This window comes from Dromiciops gliroides, chromosome 5, assembly GCF_019393635.1.
Source record: "Dromiciops gliroides isolate mDroGli1 chromosome 5, mDroGli1.pri, whole genome shotgun sequence".
NCBI lineage: Eukaryota > Metazoa > Chordata > Mammalia > Microbiotheria > Microbiotheriidae > Dromiciops > Dromiciops gliroides.
This window is the reverse complement of record NC_057865.1, coordinates 245,262,632-245,286,095: the sequence shown is the minus strand read 5'-3', so window position 1 is coordinate 245,286,095 and position 23,464 is coordinate 245,262,632. Positions and strand designations below refer to the sequence as shown.

General features: G+C 35.5%; 1 protein-coding gene across 2 annotated transcripts in view; it reads right to left on the bottom strand.

Annotated features, from left to right (window-relative positions):
- Window positions 1–23,464, bottom strand: part of TRHDE (thyrotropin releasing hormone degrading enzyme) — a 516,103-nt gene that overhangs the window by 7,567 nt on the left and 485,072 nt on the right. For both annotated transcript variants that reach the window (XM_043966938.1, XM_043966939.1), the window contains 3 exons: window positions 10,699–10,866; window positions 9,851–9,991; window positions 5,528–5,609 (listed from right to left, as the gene is read on the bottom strand). In XM_043966938.1, coding sequence (XP_043822873.1) covers window positions 5,528–5,609; window positions 9,851–9,991; window positions 10,699–10,866 — 391 coding nt within the window. The remainder of the gene's footprint in view (window positions 1–5,527; window positions 5,610–9,850; window positions 9,992–10,698; window positions 10,867–23,464) is intronic.

The following is a 23,464-nucleotide window of genomic DNA, read 5'->3' as shown; positions in this document are numbered from 1 at the left end:
TGTGGCACCATCCTCCTAGTCTCTCAGGTTGTCACAGACTAAAACAAAACTGTTGTAATTTTTGAAGGATTATTAATATATACGCATATATATATATAAATGTGTGTATATATATGTATGTGTGTATATATATATGTATATATATGTATATATATATATCTGTGTGTGTATGTATGTATGTATGTATGTATGTATGTATTGTGGGACACTGTGCCTCGTAGCTGCCCCCAGGATTATTAAATTTCAAAGAGCACTCATTGCATTGTGGATTATTGATATCTATTTAAAGTTTAAATCTTTGCCTTCCCCCCCTTTTTTCCTGTTTGTTTTAAGAAAGTGGCAACTAATTTTTATTTATAAAGTTAATAAAAGAAAAAAAAAAGGGCTACTTGTACCAACAGAAACTTCATTGTGTATAATGAGTGGTGTGCTTTACCATAAAATGACATCATTCTTATTGAGTGGATTCTAGGAGTTTGAAGTGGAGAAAGCAATGCATTGAAATGGAACTAATTGAAAAGGAGGAAAACTGAGGAGGAGCTATTAAAAAGCTTGTGGCTTTTCACTTTTGGGGGAAAATTTTTGACACACACTGACCATATGGATGGACAGTTATCTTTTTCTTATAGTTACTCATCTCCTTTTTCTATGAGACCATCTACCTTTTCCCCTTTCCTTTTTTCATTAGTGGTCTGAGCAGAAAGAGAAGGGCAATATTGTCCTCTATCACAAAATAATACAGCAAGACTACATCATTCTTCAGTATTCTAGTATCTATATTTTGAATATTAATTTTTTATCTATAATTTTATTTATCTATACTTCCTTTCTATTTTAAATGTCAGAATACTATGTATGTTCGACAACATATACCACCCTTATGGCTGACAGAGGTTCATAAATCTAGAGTTGAAAAAGACCTCAGAGGACACCTTATCACACCCCTTTATTTTACAGATGAGGAAACTGAGGCATAGGGGAGTTAAGCTCATACAGGCAGTCATCTTCAGAGGGGGATTTTAATTCAGGTCCTATGATTGACTCTAGCATCTGTGCCCTTTCCATAGTACTACAGGCTGCTTCCTGTGTTCACCAATGAAAATTTTGCTCAATTGCTTTTTTGTAATTATCAGGGAATGCTCATCCTCACTGTGGATGGTCACCTCATGAAACAAATACGTTTGAAATATATACTTGAATAATAGGATCATAAATCTAGAGATGGAAGGGTCCTCAGAGGAAATCTAATTCAACCACCCCAATTTACAGATGAGACAAATGAGGTCTAAATATATTAAATTACTTACTCAAGGTCAAAGAAGTAGTAAGTTTCAGAGATGGGATATCAGCTTGGGTTTTTTGACTATAGAACCCATCAGTGCTCTTTCTATTATATCATGCTAAGAGCTGATGATAGTTGGATTTTATGTAAATGAATCAACTATCAATTTAAGAGATGAATCTTATCCCCTATCTTGAAGTTCAGCAGATGGGGGCACTACCCAACCTCCAACAAATTTTGAGCTCCTTGTAATCACTCTCCAGTAACAGTGTAGGTTATGACTAAATGATTTTTGGTCCCCAGATTACTGACTGCAATTAAAAATACTTTATTTAAATACAGAGAAAATTGGAGGAAATCATTAATTAAATTGCTCTCCTTTTTTTTCTTAAGAATATGAAAGAAATGCATTCAATTTAGCTTCTTTTATTTAGAGGGGAAAAAAATCTCCAAAAAAAGTGCAAACGCTTTCAAAACACAAATCCTTCAGGGTTGGGAACACACAGAGCAGGGATAAAAATTGAATTTCAAATCAGAGTAATCAGAGACTGAGATAGCTTAGATCAGGGTATGAAGGAATCTAAGTTGGTTTTAGGTAAAAATCAATCCATAAAAATTTACTAAGTATTTACTCTATGCCAAGCACTGTGCTAAGGATTGGGGATAAAAAGAAAAAAAGTAAAAAACAGCTCTAGTCCTTAAGGAAATATATTATAGTTGGGAGACAAGATGTACATACAAGATACATACATAGTATAAAATGATTGGGAAGTTGGGGTGATGGTGGTGGGGCAACAAGAAAGGTCTCTCAAAGAAGGTGGAACTTGACTCCAGTCTTTAAACAAAAAGCCAGGGGAACATCTAGGTGGTGTGGTGGCTAAAGCACTGGCCCTGGATTCAGGAGGACCTGAGTTCAAATCCAGCCTCAGACACTTGAAACTTACTAGCTCTGTGACCCTGGACAAGTCACTTAACCCCAGTTGCCTCACCAAAAAATAAAAAAAAATTAAAAAGCCAGGAATTCTAAGTGGCAGAAGTGAGGAAGATTATTCCAGGCATGGGGGTGGGTGGGTGGATCAAGCACAAAGTTACAAAGGGAAATGAAGGGATGTGTGAAAGGCAGAACAGTAAGGCTAGGGTATAGAGTGCATGGAAAGAGTAATATGGGAAAGCACTGGAAAGGTAGGAAGGGCATGCAGTGAAGAGCCATAAATTCAAATATAGGAGTCTACATTTGATCCTTAAAGTAATTGGGAGCCACCAGGAATTTGTTGACGGTAAGGAGGTAACATAGCTACCTATCCCTTAGGAAAATAACTTTGGCAGCTTTGTGAAGGTTGAAGTCAAGTGAGGAGTGACTTAAGACTATTATCATTGTGTGAGTGAAAGGTGATGAGACCCTGAACAGGGCTGGCAGTCTCCAGAGTAGATACAAGAGGACATATACAAGGTATGTTGTGTAGAGGTAGAAGAGATGATATTTGGCAACTGATGTGAGCAAGAGCAAGGACTCAACCATGACACTGAGGTTGTGGGCTTGGGTGATTAGGCGGTTAGTGGTGCCCTCTGAAGTAATAGAGAAATTCATAGTGGTGGCTGATGTAAGAGGAAAGATGGTTTCAGTTTTGGACATGGTGAGTTCAGTACATAACTAAAAATCACAGAGGATCTAGACAATGGATGATTAATTGGTGAAACTGCAATTAATTACAGAGGGATACAGAACAATGAGAGAAACATTGATCTGATTCTGAGAAGTCAGCTCTTCTGTTGCTAAAACTTAAGAAAAGCATGGTTTATCATATTAACAACCCAGTTTTTTGTTGTCATGGAATTGGGGAAGGAGCAAAGGTATTTGAAGTCCACTTATATTTGTTTGTTGAGACAATATTTGAAACATCTTCCCCAATACACTTTTACTTGAATTGTTCAAATTGAACAGTTTGAATTTTCAAAATTGGCCAATGAAGGGAAAGAGACAGATATATAGACAGAGACAGACAGAGAGACAGAGACAGAAAGCGACAGAGAGAAGAAAACATTGATAATATGGATAACCCATGAACAGCCATGGGAAAACAAAGTCACTTTTGATTTGAGAAATCTCTTTTAGATTTCACAATTAAATTTTAAGTTCCCCAAATCAGCCAATTTTCTTCTTCTGAATTTCTCACCCAGTTGTATGGAATAAAGCCAACTTCCAAGTGTTGGCGCCAAATCAATTTGTAATTGTCCCAAACAACGTGTTTTTCACAGAACAAATTGTTAATCTCAATTAGTGATGTCAGGCACACCCTCCTTTCAACACATACAGAGACAAATCCATTCAGTTTAAAGACTCTGTGAAGTGAACTGAGCTATTCATATATATCCAGAAATCCCTTCTTTTCATGAGTCATTCTATAGGAGCAATAATGGTTTACATTTATATAGCACATTAAAGACCTCCACAACTGCTCCATGAGGTAAATAGTGAAAATCTTATTATCCCCATTTTAGAGATGAGAAATTTGAAGCTCAGCAAGCAAGTGACTTGCCCTAGGTCACACAGCTGCTAAATGTGGATAGATTTCTGGGTTTGGAGTCAGAAAGATTCATCTTCCTGCATCAAATCTGGCCTCAGACACTTACTAGCTGTGTGACCCCTGGGCAAGTCACTTAACCTACTTTGCCTTAGTTTCCTCAATTGTAAAATGAGCTAGAGAAGGAAATGGCAAACCATTCCAGGATCTTCGCCAAGAAAATGCCAAATGGGGTCACAAAGAATCAGACATAACTGAATTAATTGAACAACAATAATTATTTGTATTTAAAGTGCATTTGCCCAGATCAAATAAATAATAGTAAAATGATTTTTAAATGTATCAATTGATGTACCTGGTCCTTCTAATGTTAAGAGTTATATTGACCAAAGTCTTTCATCTGTTTTGTATTTATTCCTATTGACCTATTATCAGATTGTGGCTTAGTTTCTATATGTCTTTAAGCTTTCGTCAGTAGCCATGGGAATAGAGGCTCAACAGAGCAGCAACTTTGTAGACTTTATCACCTGAGTCATCACTGTTAAGATTTGCTCTGAATCAAGCACACTCCTGCTAGTGAGAAAGTAAAGGTGTGAAGTTCCTTCCTCGGGCACTGGGTCAGTCTACAGGAAAAGCTTTTTAAACTCAAGCATTAAATTGCCTTGCCCACTCCCCAGGGATGTAAGCCAGAGCAGGAGCAGACATACAGAGAGGGGAAAGTTCTCTTCCCACTACTACTCAGTGAGAGAGAATGCTGAGCCAGGGTATTAGGATGGAGCTGAATAGCAGAATTCCAGTAGAGAAAATAGGCTCTTTTTCTTTCTTCTTAAAATCACTGAGGCTGAACATCAGTGGGATTTGTGCTCAATTTTTCATGTTATTGATGACTATGCTGTTGACATACCAATATTTAAATATAGTGATATAGATAGGAATTGGACCTGAGATTTTATTGGCATAGGGAACTTCCATATAAAGAAATTTGCTCTGCCAGTCCTTGTTGGAATCATCTTTAAATTGTATAGTCTTTAAGAGTTTCTGGAGCCTTCAGAAGTAAAATCATTAACATATGGTCCAATACATGTCAGAGGTAAGACTTGAACTCAAATCCTCTTGGCTTCAAGAACAGCTCCATCTACTATACTATTTATTTATATTTATATTTAAATATAAATTAAAAATCAATAAATCAAACAAGTGATTTGGGATTATATACATTACTAATAATCGAGATTTTCAGACATGTGAGAATTACCAGCATTGCATATTGCAAGCTGTCTATAACTTGGAGTCTTTATTGCCTGGCACTCAGAGATGCTAAGTGATTTACTTATGGCCACAAAGTTAATTAGTTGGTAGGATGTGAGCTTAGATCTTACTGATTCCAAGTCAAGCACTTGATCCACTTTACCATGGAACCTGGGGAGAATTATTTTTCAGCTGAGATTTTTGTTTATTTGTTTTGTTTTGTTTTTTAATTAAAAACTGTTGTAAGTACTTATGCTTCTCAGATATGAATTTTGGTAAATAATATATTTGCAACATAAGATAATCTTGTAAATAATGATAAAACTTTAGTAAAACCTGAGAAAAACACTTGACTTATGTTTCACTTTTGTTTTTAATACATTTCTTTCTTTAAAGTCCACAATAATAATTAGTCTTCTGGGAAGAACTAGAAGAAAGGTTTTAAAAGTATAAAGAAATAATTGAAAATATTTACCTCATTGAGTTCACCTTCTGTATTAAGAAATTCTGTGACTCCACTGATAAGCTTGGAATTCATAAATAAAGCTTCTCCATACCTCCAAGAAAAGAAAAAAGAAATATTTCAACATCACTAGATGAAATAATTTAATAAGAGTCACAACAATTTGCAATAATCCCATGGAAGGGTTCCTCCACCCAAATTCCCCTCCCTCGCCCCCAGTTTCAGGGCTGATGCCCACTAGCTATTGGTCAATACTCTTTATTCCTTTGTTTACAGAACCCATAAGGTAAAGAGACTCTCATTGTCCAGCTGCTAGGCATGGAAGTATACTTCAAAGGAAACTCCTTGGCTTTCAAGTTAAAATTAAATTTGAAATGCTGAAATAGGAGTTGTATTATGCTCCCAATTCAGTCCTTAAAGAGGAAAGTCTTAAAGTTTTGGAACATTAAAGTAGTCCAGCTGCCTGCAACCAGGACTCAGTTGGAGAGCAAAAGGGCCAGGATATATATGATTTGGGGCATACAACCCAAGCTCATGGTTCTTTAGAGAATCCCCTGTTCATCTTTACCAATCATTATTTTTGCTAGTGATGGTCTCCAGATCAAAATCTTTGTACTTTCAAAGCCAACCAACCTCCCTTTTACAACTGCTGACAGTAGTCACTTCTAGTTTGGGAATTTCAAAATAAACTTAAGAAGACAAGTAGAAAGGGATGATTTTAATGAGTACCTGTCCTTTTCCAACATTTTAGTTAGGTTGAACTTAATGGATGGACTTTTCCTTTTAGGAAGGCAGGTAGTTTTATCTGTGTCTTGGGCTCCCCTGACTTTTCCATGACCAAAATGATCTCCCTTCTTATCCCTACCTCTTTGAAATTTTGGCTTTCTTCAATATTCAACTCAAATGTTTCTTTTAGTAGGATGCCTTTCTCAGTCCCCCACCCTGACTTTCACCTTGGCCTATTCTGTTAGTTTGGTTTTTTTGTTTTTTTTTAGTGAGACAATTGGGGTTAAGTGACTTGCCCAGGGTCACACAGCTAGTAAGTGTTAAGTGTCTGAGGCTGGATTTGAACTCAGGTCCTCCTGACTCCAGGGCCGGTGCTCTATCCACTGCACCACCTAGCTGCCCCGGCCTATTCTGTTAGACCCTTCCTCTCCAAGGTTATATCCTATTTCCTCTGTATGAAGCTTATTTTTATATCCATGCTCTCTTCTGCTATTAGAATGTAAACTCCCCAAGGAAAACGGTTTTTGGGGGGTATTTATTATATGCAAACCAAGCTTTTAATACTGTGGGCCTGATACATAGTAAGTATTAAATAAATGCTCGTTGATTGATTCTAATACTTCTTTGTTATTATGCCATCAGTCAAATCTCTTAAGGGGCTATTTACAAAATCAGAAAAGCCTTATTTTATGAGGTCACCTAAAATGGTTACAAAACAAATCTCCATTGAGGTTTATATTCCAAATGAAGAGGTAAAAGAGTTATGTTTTCTTAGAGCCCAGGATCTCTTCAAACACAATCAAAACTGGCTAAAAGCAGTAAAGCCAGAACTCTGTGTTCTGTTAAAAGAAGTGTCTGTAAACTCCCATTTCCCATGCACTCAAGGCGAAACACCCATGAAAATGAACAATAGCCCATTTGCATATCTGGCCCCAAAGACATTAGAGCAGACCTAACTTAGAGAGTGATTGGGACAGCTAGGTGGTGAAATGGATAGAGTGCCTGACCTGGAGGCAGAAAAATCTGAGTTCAAAACTGTCCTCAGACCCATACTAGATGCATGACGCTGGGCAAGTCACTTTACCCTGTTTGTTTCAGTTTTTCATCTTTAAATGAGCCAGAGAAAGAAATGGCAAACCACTCCAGTATCTTTTCCCAAGAAAAACCCTAATGGGGTAATGGAGATTCAGAAACTTAAATGACTGAACAAAAACCAAAAGAATGTGATTTGATGGCTTTTGAAAGGGCAGTTTTATGTCTTTGTTGGAATCTCATTGGTGTACGGAGGACAAGTAAAGACATATTTACTTAAGTCTGCAGGTATATGAAGCTATAGAAAGAAGCCTGTGGGAATCAGCCCAGATAAATTTGCATACCATTTAATAAAAAAAAAAATTAAGCTCTGGAATAGTTAATCTTTCCATAGCACCAAGCATCATAATCCATAAAGAATAGGCACCAAAATGTTATTTAATTCAATACTAAGATGTTGAATCTGATTTGCTAGACTATTGTTAATAAAATCCTTCATCTACTTTATATGTAAATAAACGAATGCTCTGTATAACACAATCCATGAGGTCCACAATATAGCCCTGACTATCTTTTAAGTGAAATGTGTCTCACAGTAGGATATTTTTAGATGCCTTAGTGTCAACAATACTAAACTCTGACTTGAATCCTTTTTGTAAGAATGAATTCTGATATGCAGAGAAGAAAATTAGCAAGAAGTTCTGATGCCTTTTGTGTCATGAACATTTTGCCTCTTGAGCAGTGGGGTGATTCATGCCTATGGATTCATAAATAATGTTTTTAATGCACATAATACATAGGATTATTGAAATACTAAATATATAATACACAAATTATATATACTATGTGATATGATTTATAAGTTTTATAAATTTATAAATATATGTATCTATGTATATTAAAAAACAAGTTCGGAGACCATAGATTAAGAAGCCCTATTTCTTCTGTATTCGTAGGAGCTTGCTAATTTGAAATAATTTTATATTTGAATATCTATCACTCACCAATATTTTTAAAAAGAATCTCCTAGATACATGGAAACTTACACCTACTAAAGTTACCAACCACTCAGAGTTCTATACTGAAAATGAAGATAAGGAAAACCTATATTCTGGGAGTATAAATACTTTTATTTGACAGTGAAGTATCTGTATGTCAAAGCATGCATTAATATTATCACATCCTCTTAGAAAAGACCTCTTATGTTTGAGGGGCTGATAGAGATATACTTATATATTATGAAACTTGGAAGACTTTTTTTTTGAAGATAACAACTCTTTATATAGTCCTGAAACAATTAAATTGAGGAGGGAAATAATTGCGCTCAGATAATTCTTATCCTTCTATCCAGTATTTACATGCTTGATTATAAATTCCATTTTAAAGCACCACGGAGATAATCACTGCATTAAATTAACATTTATTACCAAATATTTAATAAAATCAAAAACACGGGACTAAAGAAATCTCACCATGAAACAAGGTGCTCCTAGAGGGAATATAACTGGATCTAGAAACCTGAAAAATTATGTAGGCTCCCTTAACCCTAAAACTATCTACTTCCATGTGTTACCAGCTGGTAGTTTTAAAAGATACTTGCTAAGGTTACAGGATAATTTATTTAGAGCTGGAATGGACCATGGAGACTACTAAATCCAATTCCCTCATTTTACAGCTGAGTAATCAAGCACAGAAAGGTAAAGGGACTTTTTTAATGTCACACAGCTAGTGTGTGAAGTAAAATCTGAACCTAGATGTTCATGGCTCCAAGTGTAGCCTTCAATGCACTTTACTATATTGCTTCCCAAGAATATTTCCTAAATAACTAAATTTTGTTCAGTTATTAAAATACCTGTTTACTTCCTTTATGTTTCATCTTTTCAGTCATGTCTGACTACTAGTAGTCAAATAATATAAATAATAAATAAATATATAAAATAAGTAAATAAATATAAAATAATATAAATAGTGGTAGTGCAAATGATTCTCATTTTCATGGAGGTATTCCCTAAAGCTTTGTTTGATTCAGCCAGAAGCCCCCTTTGGCTTTTGGCTACCTCAAAAAAAGTTCGGTTTCACTCCATTGGGGGCCACTTTTTTTTTATTTATAATTTTATTTTCCAAATTACATGTAAAAACAAATTTTGACATTGATTTTTTGTTTGTTTTGTTTTTGTGAGGGAGTTGGGATTAAGTGACTTGCCCAGGGTCAAACAGTTAGTAAGTGTCAAGTGTCTGAGGCTGCATTTGAACTCAGGTCCTCCTGAATCCAGGGCCAGTGCTCTATCCACTGCGCCACCTAGCTGCCCGTTTATGTTTTTGTTTTTGTTTTTGTTTTTGACATTGACTTGTTAAAATTTTGTGTTCCAACATCTCTTCCTCCCTCCCTCCCCACCCCCCACCCCAAATAACTCAAGCAATTCGATATAAGTTATACATGAGTCGTCACAGAAAACATCTCATTAGCCAGGATGTGAAAGAAAACAGACAAAAACAAAACTTCAGATTAAGGTACTATCAAATGTGGGCTACTTTTAATCTTCATTCAGGTATGAAAGTGTTATCTTTTCTTTCTACCTGGTATTTAATATCTTCCATTTATCTCTGAAAAACTTCCATGCAAGATCTCTGCCATGTGGATTTCGGGCTACGTGGATTATGACATCAATTGCATCTTGGTCCAACACCACCTCAGAATTCAGTGAGAGATTCAGAAGCCTTTAAATAGAAAATGAGGGTAGGAAAATTAGAAGGAAATGATTTTGGGTCAGTTGATATTTTTTAATCTGAGACAATCTTGTTTTTAAAAAGCATAATTGAATTTGTCACATTCTTCAAAGAGGAGTCTAGGGTCAAGGGAGTCTGACTAACATTATTTAATAAGAAAAAAAATAACTGAATTAAAAATGAATTTTAAAAGCCTACTAGGCCAGACTGACTTGGCCTACAGGCTTTAAGCATGACATCCTTGAACTACAAGGTGAACTGTGCTTTTCAGAACGATTCTTCATGTATTGCTACTTACGTAATCATTTCAATTTTTTAAAAAATTGCTTGGTGTTGCTAAAATGGAGTGCCTTCCTTTACACAATAAAATTTATGGCCATAACTGTTTTCCTTATGTCAACTGGATGATATTTTTTTCAACACTGAAAGTCTCCATGACTTTTGTCGGAATCCCTTGATACTGGGTACCAAAAAATTAACTCTGAGGAAAAGTCCCACTGAATGTAACTAGGCTGATTCTTGACTTAAGAGACAAGAATAAGTACTCAGTCTTCTAGTTTTCAGCAAAATTCTTGCCCAAATTCTTGCAAAACAGATGCCCAAGGTCCCCTGTAGGTCAGGAGGAAACATTAAAGAAGGACCTTAGTCAAGGATGCTAATATGGCCACATATATGTTTAAGGAATTTGAATGACCTACCGATTTAGTAAGTTTCTGTCATCGCTACAAGTTAAGGCTTCCAATAATATTTTCTTCTCAGATACTGCTGTTGTGGAGTGGAATTTCATCCAGATGAACTCCCAGACGTCTTCATCTAATAGTGAAACTCCTGTACAGTAGACAATGTCTCTGACATTTAGAGGTATTCTAAAGAAATAACACATAGTGGTGTTCCATTAGTAAAGCTTTATAATCCAATGATACAGAAATATTTTTTCCAGTCATTTTGTAAAACAGAATATAATCCTTAAAATGAAAGTAACATGAGGATGAGGCTTTCCTGAAACAGTGGCACCTGGAACATAGGATTGGGGTTGGATCTGTGGTTTCTTTGTTATGGGGAATTCCCAGATGGGGAAACTCCTACCACTGCAGGCTGGTACCTTCTCTACTACCTATACTTCTAGAGCTACACAGAGTACTGGGAAGTAAAATGACTTGTCCAGAGTCACACAGCCAGTATGCGTTAGAGGTAAGTCTTGAACCCAGGTGTTCTATACTACAAGACTAGCTCTCATTCCATTACTTTGTACTGTCTCTTGGCACATAGTAGGTGCTTAACAAATGTCTGTTGGTTTATTGGCTAATGATAATGGGTGCTCTAGAATACTTATTGAATAAATGAGAGTATTTTCTTTCTTTATGATATATGTAAACCTTGGTTCAAATGTCACCTCAAATACTTCCTAGCTGTGTGACCCTGGCCAAGTCACTTAACCTCTATTTTGCCTCAGTTCCTTATTTATAAAAATGGGAATAATAATAATGGCACTTACCTCCCAGGATTGTTGTGAGGATAAAATGAGACATTTTAAAAGAATTTAGCACATTGACTAGCACATAGTAGAGGTGATATAAATGTCAGCTATTTATATTATTAGTATTATTATTATTCAGCTCATGTGCTACTTACTACAAGGCCTTGTCTGATCCTTTCCCTCACTGCCACCCCTTTTCTGCCCTCCTGACCTTAGTAATATTCTCCCTTCCGCTGCTTAAATTACTCTGTATTTACTGCATTCATATTTTGTAGTAACTTTTCTATGTGTATATTAATTCTCTATAGAAGGCAGGCTTTCTGAAGGCAGGAGCTGCCTTATTTTGGGCTTTGAACGGCCAGTACTTGCCAAAGTTCTTGCACATGCACAGTATTGTATAGGTATTTTACATTAACCTTTTACATTCATGGATTTAACCAAAAATATTATTTTTTTGCTGCCTTCAATTTTGGAATCATATGTAAATTTGTTTTTAAAATCAGTCAAGGAGCAGAAAAAAAGCTTTAAAGCCTCAGGGAAGATCAGGATGATTTAATTCATATTTGCCACCATGCATAATGGATTGGCTTCCCAGAGATTCCACTATCATGCATGGTAGTTATGAGAATGACAAGAAACCACTAGCCAAAAGGATTGGTTGCTTAATTAAGCAAAAAATAGGAACTCTCTCCAAAACTGTAGGATAATTCATTCTACAAATGATTGAACATATAGAGTTCTATCACTCAGCTTATTAACCGATATGCTGTATTACAAGAAGGGGAATATTTGGATGCTGTGAATGAAACAGGCAGTATTTTTTTTTCTTCCATTGAACCTGCCACTAAATAAAGCCAACTAATTTTAGGAATGGCCATCAAATTATAATGGAGTTAGTGAATTCTTTTACTGGATTATTGTGGTTTGGGATATTAGCCAATTGGGGGTTTCAATGCTTTTCCTTGCTCCCAGCAGTTTTTCTTCTAAATGGAATTTTCTAGGATACCCCATAATTATCAAACACAGTTGTTGTTTTTTTGAAAGAACATTCTAATGCAAAAAAAATTAAGGCCTTGTATAAATTTTATAAAGAAATGCATTTCTGCTTTGCTGAATACTTACTAACCTATTACTAAAACTTCTTTGTTGCATTTATATTGTGGCTAATAACAAAGAGAAAACACTTTCTCTGGGTTAAAGGAAGCCAGTATCCCTTCTGAAAAGATAAAATTAAGCCTAAGATTAAGTCTCTTGCCACTGCTGAAGAAGAGCTCACAGAACAGGTGAGGGTGACTAGATGCCCATTAGTGAAACTGTCTTTATTTTGATGTCTGTGTCCATTTTTTGTGCATACAAAAATAGAAAAGAGAACAAGATATTGTAAGAGCAAAAATAATAGAATTTTCATGGCACCTGAAAGTTTGTAAAGTACTTTACATATATTATTCTATCTTATCCCCATGGCAACGTGCTGAGGTAGGTGGTATTACTATCAACCCTGTTTTATAGATGAGGAAACTGAGGCTAAGAAAGTTTAAGTGAATTACCCAGATCAAAGATCACTAAAGTCCAATCCTCTTAATTCACAGATGGGGATACTGAGCCTTAAAGAAGTCAAGTGACTTTCTAAGGATGACAAGTAAAGTGTCTGAAGGATTCCCAAGTCTTCCTAATAGAAATAACATTCTGTTGACTACATAGCATTGCCTCCAACCTTGACATAATAAAATTAAAATATAAATATTATGAAATACAATAAAAAACTAACAATTTATGGTGCTTTAAGGTACCATATACAGTGTTTTAATAAAGCAGATATTAAGTACCATCACCATTTCTAGTATAGTTGATGAAACTGAACCTTGAAAATATTTGGTGACTTATCCAAGGTCATACGAAGCATTTAATCAATTATTGTTGACTTGCATATGGTTGCTGTTGTTGTTGAGTCCTGTCCAACTCTTCATGACCCCTTTTAGGGTTTTCATGGTGAAGATATTAGAGTACTTTGCCATTTCCTTCTCGGGCTCATTTTACAGATGAGGAAACTGAGGCAAACAGGGATAAGTGACTTGCGCAGGGTCACATAGCTAGTAAGCATCTGAGGTCAGATTTGAACTCAGGCCTTTGTGACTCCAGGCCTGATACTCTACCCACTGTGCCATCTAGCTTCTTATAACTATATCTATATCATCTATATCTATATCTATATCTATATCTATATCTATATCTATATCTATATCTATCTATCTATCTAAAACAAATATAATTTGTATGAATGGAACCAGCAGTTGAGGAAATTAGGAAAGGCCTGGAGTAAGTTTTGAGGGTAAATGGAGATTTTTCAAGGAAAGGGTATGGAGTTTACTTGAGGCACAGGGATGACTTGCACAAAGCACAAAGATAGAAGAAGGAATGTTGTGTGTGAGGGACAGTGAGAAGGCCAGTATGGATGCGATGTAAACTGTATGAAGGTATGTAAACTATAAATGCGAAAGGGAAAAGTTTGTATTTTGTCCTAGATGTAACAGAGAGACACTAGAGTTTACTGAGCATAGGAGTAGAAGAGTTAGACCTGTGTTTTAGAAATATCACCTTAACAGATTTACTTTTATTTAGCCATGTCTCCCTATCTTGTCCTTGTGAAGTTGAATGAATCCAAGTGTAAGTCTTGGCACTTAGCCTTATTAAATTTCACCTTAGTAGACTTGGCCCAGTGTTCTATCCTTGTCAAGATGGGTCTGGATCCTCATTTTGTCATCCATCATGAAAGCTAGCTGTCCCAGTTTATTGTTTCCTGGGAACTTAATAAGCATATAATTTATGCCCTTGTCCAAGTCACTGACAAAAATGTTGATTTGCTAGTAATTTTGAAGTGGCAATGCACTACTTCTTATAAAGAATTCTATTGTTTTTAATATACTCTTATTTAAACTATGTGTATACAACTGTACTTACTAATATGCTACATCTTGATTCATTATTGGTTAATCAAACTAAAACAGAGAACTTCTTTATTCACATAGATTACAAATTAATTTCCAAAATTTAGCATTAGCATATTCTTTCTTCCTCTTTCTCTCTCTCTCTCTCTCTCTCTCTCTCTCTCTCTCTCTATATATATATATATATATATATATATATATATACATATATCTATATGTTTGTATGTTTGTGTGTTTGTGTGTATGCTTGCCAGAATATATTTTGTTAAACTATTGTGTTTTTAAATGACTCTCTTCTCCCTCGTGCTCTATAACCAAGTATTTTCCAAGACCACTTGATTACATCTTGCTATTATATCTCTTACTGTCTACACCTCTCTCCTTATATGATACCATTCTAGTTCAAAACCTCATTATTTTTTCACTTGTAAAAAAATGTGTACTAGGCTTTCCTGTTTGTAGTTAGTCTCCTCTCAAATCCATTGTTCACATAGCTGCTCAAATAATATGATGTAAAATTATGAATGTCATTTTCCCCCTCCAAAACCAGTCAGTGTGTCCACATTGCCTATGGGATTAAAAAAAAAAAAAAAGATCTCTGCTGGTAGTTAATCCCCTGTACAATTTGACTCAAACTTCCTTTTTTTTTTTTTAGGCTTAAGTGACTTGCCCAGGGTCACACAGCTAGTAAGTGTCAAGTGTCTGAGGCTAGATTTGAACTCAAGTACTCCTGAATCCAGAGCCGGTGCTTTATCCACTGTGCCACCTAGCTGCCCCCTGGAGGACATGGGGTTAAGTGACTTGGCTAGTGTCACACAGCTAGTAATCCTATTTACTTTAGAAATAATGATACAAATGACTGTGATCTCAATTCAGATGTTTCCCTGGAGAAGATAGATTGTGACCTATCCCTGCCTGCCTGCCCCATCCTATGGGAATCTCATGCATTTTCTTGCATAAGTTCACCCCAGAGGGCTATTCAAAAATCAAGGACCTACTCCATTTTCTTCTCACATCATGAAGTAATCAGTAGAACACTAGGGCTGCCTAAGCTGGTAAAAATGCATTTTTGACATTTTATTAAACTTGTTGCTCTGGAGAAGTTGTAAATTTCTTTTCTGTAAATTAAAGTCTTTAGAACCAAATGAAACACACACACAGACTCACACATACACACACATACTTCCAAAAAATGAGCAGCAAAATAGGCAGAACCTATGGTGATGAGTGGTATAAATGACTCCTATGAGAGGCGTATAATCAAGGATACAGATGGAGGGGGTTCCTCTTTATGAAAATGAAAATTGTTTAATGAAAAAGTGAATATTTCCAAAGTAATTTCTTTTTAACTGATGCTATAAAAGTTAACCTTTTTATTGAATTTTCTCACATTTGGGAATAAAAACTATTTTTTCCTTTGTTTAATCATTGAAGTGTATTTTATAGGCTACAGATGATACCCAATATATAGACAGGGTCACCACCAGGAGGCCCTTATTGTGATGAATGCATGAGAGGACATGGATAAAATCTCACACAAAGGATGGACAAGGATGGGATGGTAATCTCCATCAGTGCAAAGAACACCTAAATGGAGATCCCCAGTTTATTACAGTATTAAATCTTATCTTTCCACTTCTAAACAGTATGATACATTTATGTTTCAGGCCCTAACACACTGGACATAACAGTGTTATAAAATAAAGCAGATGAAAATGAACAATGTATTTCTCTTGCTAGGATTACTCATGTTATAGAAATTATCATTTAATTAGATTCAACTGTTTCTGAGCAATCACTCACCTTCTATTTTAAGCAGTCATATGAGAAAGCATCCCTTGGAATAACAAAATTAACTTCTCAAAAGCATTACATCTCATTGTATCATGTCAAATGTTTTTTTTTTTATTTGACTACTACTGAGATATATTTAACTTTACCTTACTAAGTATTAGGTGCAATCTTAACAGTTATACTTTGGGGGTGGGGCAAAAAGTTAAAAAGTCATTCTAAATGCCCTTTGACTCGGGGGAAAAAAAGTTGCTGCTTGCTATTTAAAAAAATATATAGGAAAGAAAGAATAATCTGTTCAATTATAATTAATTGGCATATTAAATGATCAGAGGACTAAGAGTCTGAGTCTCATTTCTAGAATTATTAACAATCACTTATTAAGCACCTACTATGTGCCAGGCATTGTTCAAAGCTAATGGCCAAGTACCATCAACCAACTATAATGACCATAAGCAAGTCATTTTTTCTGGGCCTGAGTTTCCTCACCATAATATAAGTGGGTTAGAGAAATTATGTTCATGGTTCTATCCAGCTTTAGGATTCCTTGATTATTTTCATTCACAATTACATCAATAATATATTGAAATATGGGTAAAAAATAATTTCAAAGTCCAAGAAAGTCCAATTGTATTTCTTTTTTCTCCATAAATGTCTTCTTCTCCCATTACTTGTCCTACTTTTCTCATTGAATTATTATGATACGTATCTTTCATCTTCAATTTTCTCACTCATTCTTATGGGATGTCATTTGCCTAATATGTATGAAAAATGAAATTTCATTCATTATATGTTTACATGTTAACCTCTCACCCTCAGTTTCTTCATCTGTGAAATGGGGCAAACAATAGCACTTACATTACAGGATTGCTGTGAGGATCCAATGAGATAACAAATGAATGGAATTCCACAAACCTCAAAGTATATCCAATATACAGTTTTAAGCTATTAAATCTAGTTGTAGTCATGTCAGTCCTCTGAATCTTATCCAAACTTCTAAATGGTATTTTTTTAATCTACTTTCTCAGTCCAGCATCTTTGATTAACTTGAATGTGACTATGTCATTGTTCAGTGTAACTAATCTACAGAAACTTTCTATTTATCAGTCTTTGAATGGTCTATCAACCTAGAAGAAACAACAAATGAAAATGCTCCTAATGTCCTTAAATTTAAGTGACTCCTAAATATGGTTGTCAGAAGGAAAGGGAAGCAGGATCAATTCATACAGTATATCAAGGTATCTCACTTTAACAGATAATACTATGTCCTTCCATGCCTGGAATTCTCTCCTTCCTCATATTTACCTCCTGGTCTCCCTGGCTTCCTTCAAGTCTCAGCTAAAATCCAATTTTCTACATTAAGTCTTTCCTAGTCTACTCTAATGTTAATGCCTTCCTTCCCACTGAGATGATTTATTTTTAAATCATCCAGTGTCTGTGGTGTATCTATATATTCTGAAAAATGGTATATAGGCTTCTCTAGACTGCCAAAGAGGTCCATGATACAAAATTAGGAACCTCTGACTAGAGAAACATATAAAAAATAGTACCCTTAAAAAAAAAGGATTTATTTACACAGAACCTGGCCTCCTCTCCCTCTCCTTTCAGATAAAGAAAAGTAAAAACAAATCTCACCCCCTCAAAAAGTTTTCCTTTTTTATTTGAAATCTTACTGTATGCTATTCAAAGGTAATATGCCTATACAGATAAATTTATGCACAAATGCAATTATAAGTCAAGGGCAATAGCACAATTATTTAGTTTTATACCACGGGTCCCTATGAAGACTTTCTAAAGTTCTATCTTTCCTGAACTAATAACATCAGATAACTTTAATAACCATTTTGTAGGAATTTTCTCATTATATCTTCTCAACTCTGGGATACAAGTTCTATTTTCACCATTTTTACAGGTGAGGCAACTAAGGTTCTGAGGGGCCTTCCCAAGGTCAAACAGAAGTTTCTTACACTTGAGATAATGAGAAAGAAAAGTGTGGAACTCATCCTCAGCTGCTTAGCTAAGTAACTATCTTAACAATAAAGCAAGGTGAGGTTTTTACATCAGCTTGTAGAAAATGAATGGATAATTTTAAAAAAATATATCACTAACTATAAGACCTTAAATTTAAGGTATCACAATAAAGCTTTCATAGGCTCTTTATAGCCACATCAACTTTTACTCCTATCTTTGCCCACTAAATATGGCACTGAAGTCTGATAAAAGTCCTGGCAACAACATCCAAATAGTTTATTCTCCGTGTCAACAAATGTCCATTGGCAAAGAGACAACAACACATCACATGTCAAGCAGGTATCCACTTGACCTATGGAATGCATGCTATGCAACAATGGATTTAGATGGGCATCTTTTACAATTTTCCAAATGCTATCTTTTCCCTGGGAAGCCCTTTCCTTGGTGGGCCAAATGACATTAGTTTATAGCAACTGAAACTTAACTATAACAAAAAAGAAGAACCAAACCCTAGAACAAAGGAAGGGGGAGGCTCACAAGCTCAGATTTTACTTTTTGGCACTTGTACTTGAAAGAATAGATTTGGAGAAAACAGGTTTGTAACCAGTCATTTTCAGCTCAAACTAGCTGAATATCTCTGGGAAAGATGCTCAAGATACTTTTTAAAAAAATCTTAATTTTGATTATATCTATAGCAAGGCAAGTGGGGTAAAGGATGTGATGTGAATGGGGACAGGCATTAAAACTGGGTCCAAAGATAAAATGAAATTATCTTGTAAACCATTGTACTTTCTTAAATTCACTTCTACAATTTAAAGAGGGCTGGTTTCCATCATATACAATGGCCCTTCAAGGGATGAATTAAAATTAATTTTCCATGTGATATTCTAAATCTTATATATTACATATAATCAATTTTACTCATATATCAGGTAACCGTTTTACTATGGAAAATGAACACATGGTTCTTGTCTTCCATCAAGATTTTAGATTAGGATCAACAAATACTGATTGAACAAGGAATAAGATGGCTAAAGGCAATACAAATCCAATAATTCTCTCATTCCTAACATTCATTATTTCTTGTTTCCTTCTGTTTCTCTTAATATGTAGTTCAGTTGATGACCAACTTTCATGCACAAGATAAGTCCAAGAAGAAATACTTTCCCCATGTTTTATTTATTATTAACTGGAAACCAAGTTAATGTAATCTTTTATTGTTTTCTTTCTCAGGTTGGTTTATAAACATTTCTCAGAATTATTTTAGGGTTTTTTTGGCTTTTGTTTTGTGGTGTGTTTTTTTGTTTTATTTTGATTTTGTTTATGTTTTTGTTTTATTGTGGAGCAATGTGGGTTAAGTGAGTTGCCCAGGGTCACACAGCTAGTAAGTGTCAAGTATCTGAGGCCAGATTTGAACTCAGGTCCTCCTGAATCCAGGGCCAGTGCTTTATCCACTGCACCACCTAGCTGCCCCCCAAATTATTTTTTTAATGAATTCCCTATATTTCCCATTCTCAGCAATGAAAGCAATGAAAAATCATGGAATTATAAAATATAAATTTTGAAAGGACCCTTGTAGAGCATATATTCAATTTCTTTGCCTACAGGTAGGATAGTAACTAAACCCATTTGGAAATGTGCTATGCATATATATGAAATCGCTTAATATATGTTCTCCTCCCCCCATTTATTCATTCACTTATCCCTTAATGTGGCCTTTTCCCTTGGACTAGAAAATTAGTTCTTATTTTTTTGTTTTGCTTTTTGTTTTTTTTTTGTTTTTGTTTTTTTTTTTAGTGAGGCAATTGGGGTTAAGTGACTTGCCCAGGGTCACACAGCTAGTAAGTGTTAAGTGTCTGAGGCCGGATTTGAACTCAGGTACTCCTGACTCCAGGGCCGGTGCTCTATCCACTGCGCCACCTAGCTGCCCCCAAAATTAGTTCTTTTTAAATCAAATAAACCTATATTTCCCAAGCGCAAAGCTTTAGGTCTTCTTTGGGAAAGATATTTTGGAAGTAGAGGAGAGAGATTAAAGAGTTCCTCAGGTTCTGTCAGGTGAGGGATCATCCTGTCATGTTCAAAAGATGGGGGGAACGTAGTAGTGATTGGAGACTTCTTGCAACAGAGATGTGAGGCAGCTATTTGTAAAACCGATAACAATAATAAAGGGGTCTGTTGCCTTTCCAGGGCAGCTATCCAAGCCATCACAGATAACCTAGCAAGATTTGCCAAAACAGATGACTATGACCCAGTTCTGGTGATTCACGTGGGCACCAGAAGGAACCTAGGAAATATTTCCAAAGATCATTAGGTCCTGGGCAAGAAATCGAAAATCATAAGGGAACAGGTGTTGTTTTCATCGGTGGTGCTCACTGACAGCAAGGAAAAGAGCAAAGCGAAGCTGATCCTTACAAGATGGTAGATGAGAATGGGATTTGGACATCTGCTACAGAAATGACAACTCCTGTCCAGGGATGGAGAGCATTTAATAAAATCTGGATAGTCAATGACCATAGTTTTATAGCAAGTATATCAGCAAGTATCATTGGTGCAATAAAAGGAATAAGGATGCTAATTTTATCCAAGTGTTCCCTATCATCATGAGGGCAAGCAGGGAGAAAGACAGACAGAGACAGACAGAGACAGAGAGAGAAAGAGACAGAGAGAGACAAGAAAGAAAAAGACAGAGGGAGATAGAAACAGAGAAGGTAGAGAGGAGAGAGACGCAGAAAGGAAATAGGGGAGACAGACAAAAAGACAGAAAGATACATGTAGAGAGAAAGAAATAGAGAACACAGAGAAGGAGAGAAGGAAATGAGAGAGAAAGAGGAGGAACAGGAGAAGGGGGAAGGAATGGGACAGGAGGAAAGGAAAGGAGAAGAGGAAAAGGATAGAAGAAAAGTGAGAGGAGGGACAAAAGGAGGGCAGAAAGGATCAGAGAGAGAATGTGGGGAGAGAATGAGGAAGAGAGGCTTCAAGTTCTCAAAGAAGGACTACACATCTGTAAAAGTAAAACATAAAAATCACAATTTTGAAACCATGTTATATAAAAAAAGACAGACGGTAATTTAGATAACAATAAGTAGAGCAATTAAAGGATAAAAATGTGAGATTTTTAATTTTGAAGTAATAATTCAGAACTTATATTTTTTTTTCACTCAAACCCAGCAATACTCTTAATGGTAGAGAGTAAGAAATACTTTGAAACAAATGTAGGAAAATTAAGATATCTATGGCAACCCACCATAAAACAGAGAACAGCAGGCTACTCATATAAATAGCTCAAATAGCACAACCTAATTTAAATCTTAAAAGGTATACAGGTGGAGTAGAAGTTGTAAAATGGCTTATAAATTACCCAAACTTCTTCATGGATTCCTGTGTTAAAGATGTGATAAATTGCTTCTTAATAATCATAGGGAGCCTATGTACCCATAGCTTCCCAGCTCATATACTCTATACACATCAATACACATTTCTCTTTTTGTTTGTCTAAGGTTGGGGGATATTGCAAATTCACAGTGCCTGCTGGGTTAGGAAATACACATTCACCAAAGAGATTAAATGTATTGCCTGAATAGCAATAATTAGGCATCTGCATCTGGGGTTAACTTTTTGATTTGCATAATAATTAACGGGAATGTCACATATGGGTTTCAACAGTAAATACGTGCAGAAAGCATAGTTTTCATCCAAACTGATTATGGGCAAGAGTAGTTAATGAAAATCCCACTGGACCACATTAAGTTGCATTTGGGAAATCACGTTTTCTGCACCTACAATTTATAATAATCATTAGCCTCCTTTCTGTGTTCATTTTTTAAACAAAGTATGAAAATTACACAGATTTACTGAACCCATTAAAGACTAGGACCAATAAATGTGAGTGTCTAAACAAGGATAGCTTATCTTCATTTTGGAGGCACTGAAAAGGCCACTGAGGTTAACAAGACCAATCCTCAATCTCAGGAAAGACTCTTCAGTGGTGATTTTGTTAATTTTTGAAAGCAGAACCATGATGCTGTCATTACTAGGGAGCGTGAGTAATGTGCTTCTTTACACTTGAAAGGGTTGCATACGCATCATCTCAGGGGGAAAAAAAGGAAAGGAAAAAAAATCTCTTTTTTTCTTTCAGCTAAAGAAACTTTTTTTTTCCACTGCTTTAAAACCCAAATTTGAATTTTGACAACTGCATTCCAGGTTCAGGTTCAAATGTAAAGAAAATGCTATAGTCTCTTTAAAAAAAAAAGAAAGAAATACTTTTGTCATCCAACAGAATGTTTACTGAAGAAATAGCTAGAGTGGACAGAGGACAGAGTACTGGACTTGAAGTAAGGAGGACCTGAGTTTACATCCTAGCTCAGATACTTATTGACTGTGTGACCCTGAGCAAGTCAGGTAATTCCTGTAATCCTGATCTGGAAAACAGGGATAAAAATAGTAACTATCTCAAAGAGTTCTAACTAATAGATAATCAAGTGAGATAACATAGGCAAAGCACTCTGCAAACCTTTAGGAACTATATAAATATTACACACGGTGTCCCAAAAGTCTTAATGTAGTTCTAAGCTTTTGGGCCAAAACCTGAGTTCAAATCTATCCAGGGGATCTCAGGCAAAATCTAGCTGGCCCTTAGTTTCCAGTTTCTTAAAGATGAAGATTTAGCAAAATCACTTCTGAGGGCCCTTCCAACTCCTAATTCTCCATTATTGTGGGATATGATACCCAAAAAGTTCTGGACTTTTGGAACTAGTGAAGTTTTATATGATAAAACTTTTTTTATATTATAAAATTTTATATGATGAAATCTGATTTTAAGGAATGAGTATGGGTAGCATTAAGTGTGATAAAAGAGTATTTAGTAGGGCAGCTAGGTGGCACAGTGGATAAAGCACTGGCCCTGGATTCAGGAGGACCTGAGTTCAAATCCAGCCTCAGACACTTGACACTTACTAGCTGTGTAACCCTGCACAAGTTACTTAACCCCCACTGCTCTGCAAAAAAATAAAAAATAAAAAATAGTACAGAAAATTACCATTATATGAGGTACCAGAAAAATCATGAAACATCTCTGCATCCTTCCAGAGAAGAAAATATAACTGGGTTTGAAATAGGAGATCAGAATTAATGGAATATTATATATGTGTAGAAAATGTAAGTAGAAGGCAGTGATTCTGGGAAAACATACCTTGAACATTTCAATACATAGCCTATACACTTTGAGAAAGAAATATAAATCTATTTCTATTTTATCTACCTATCTATATGTGTATACATACA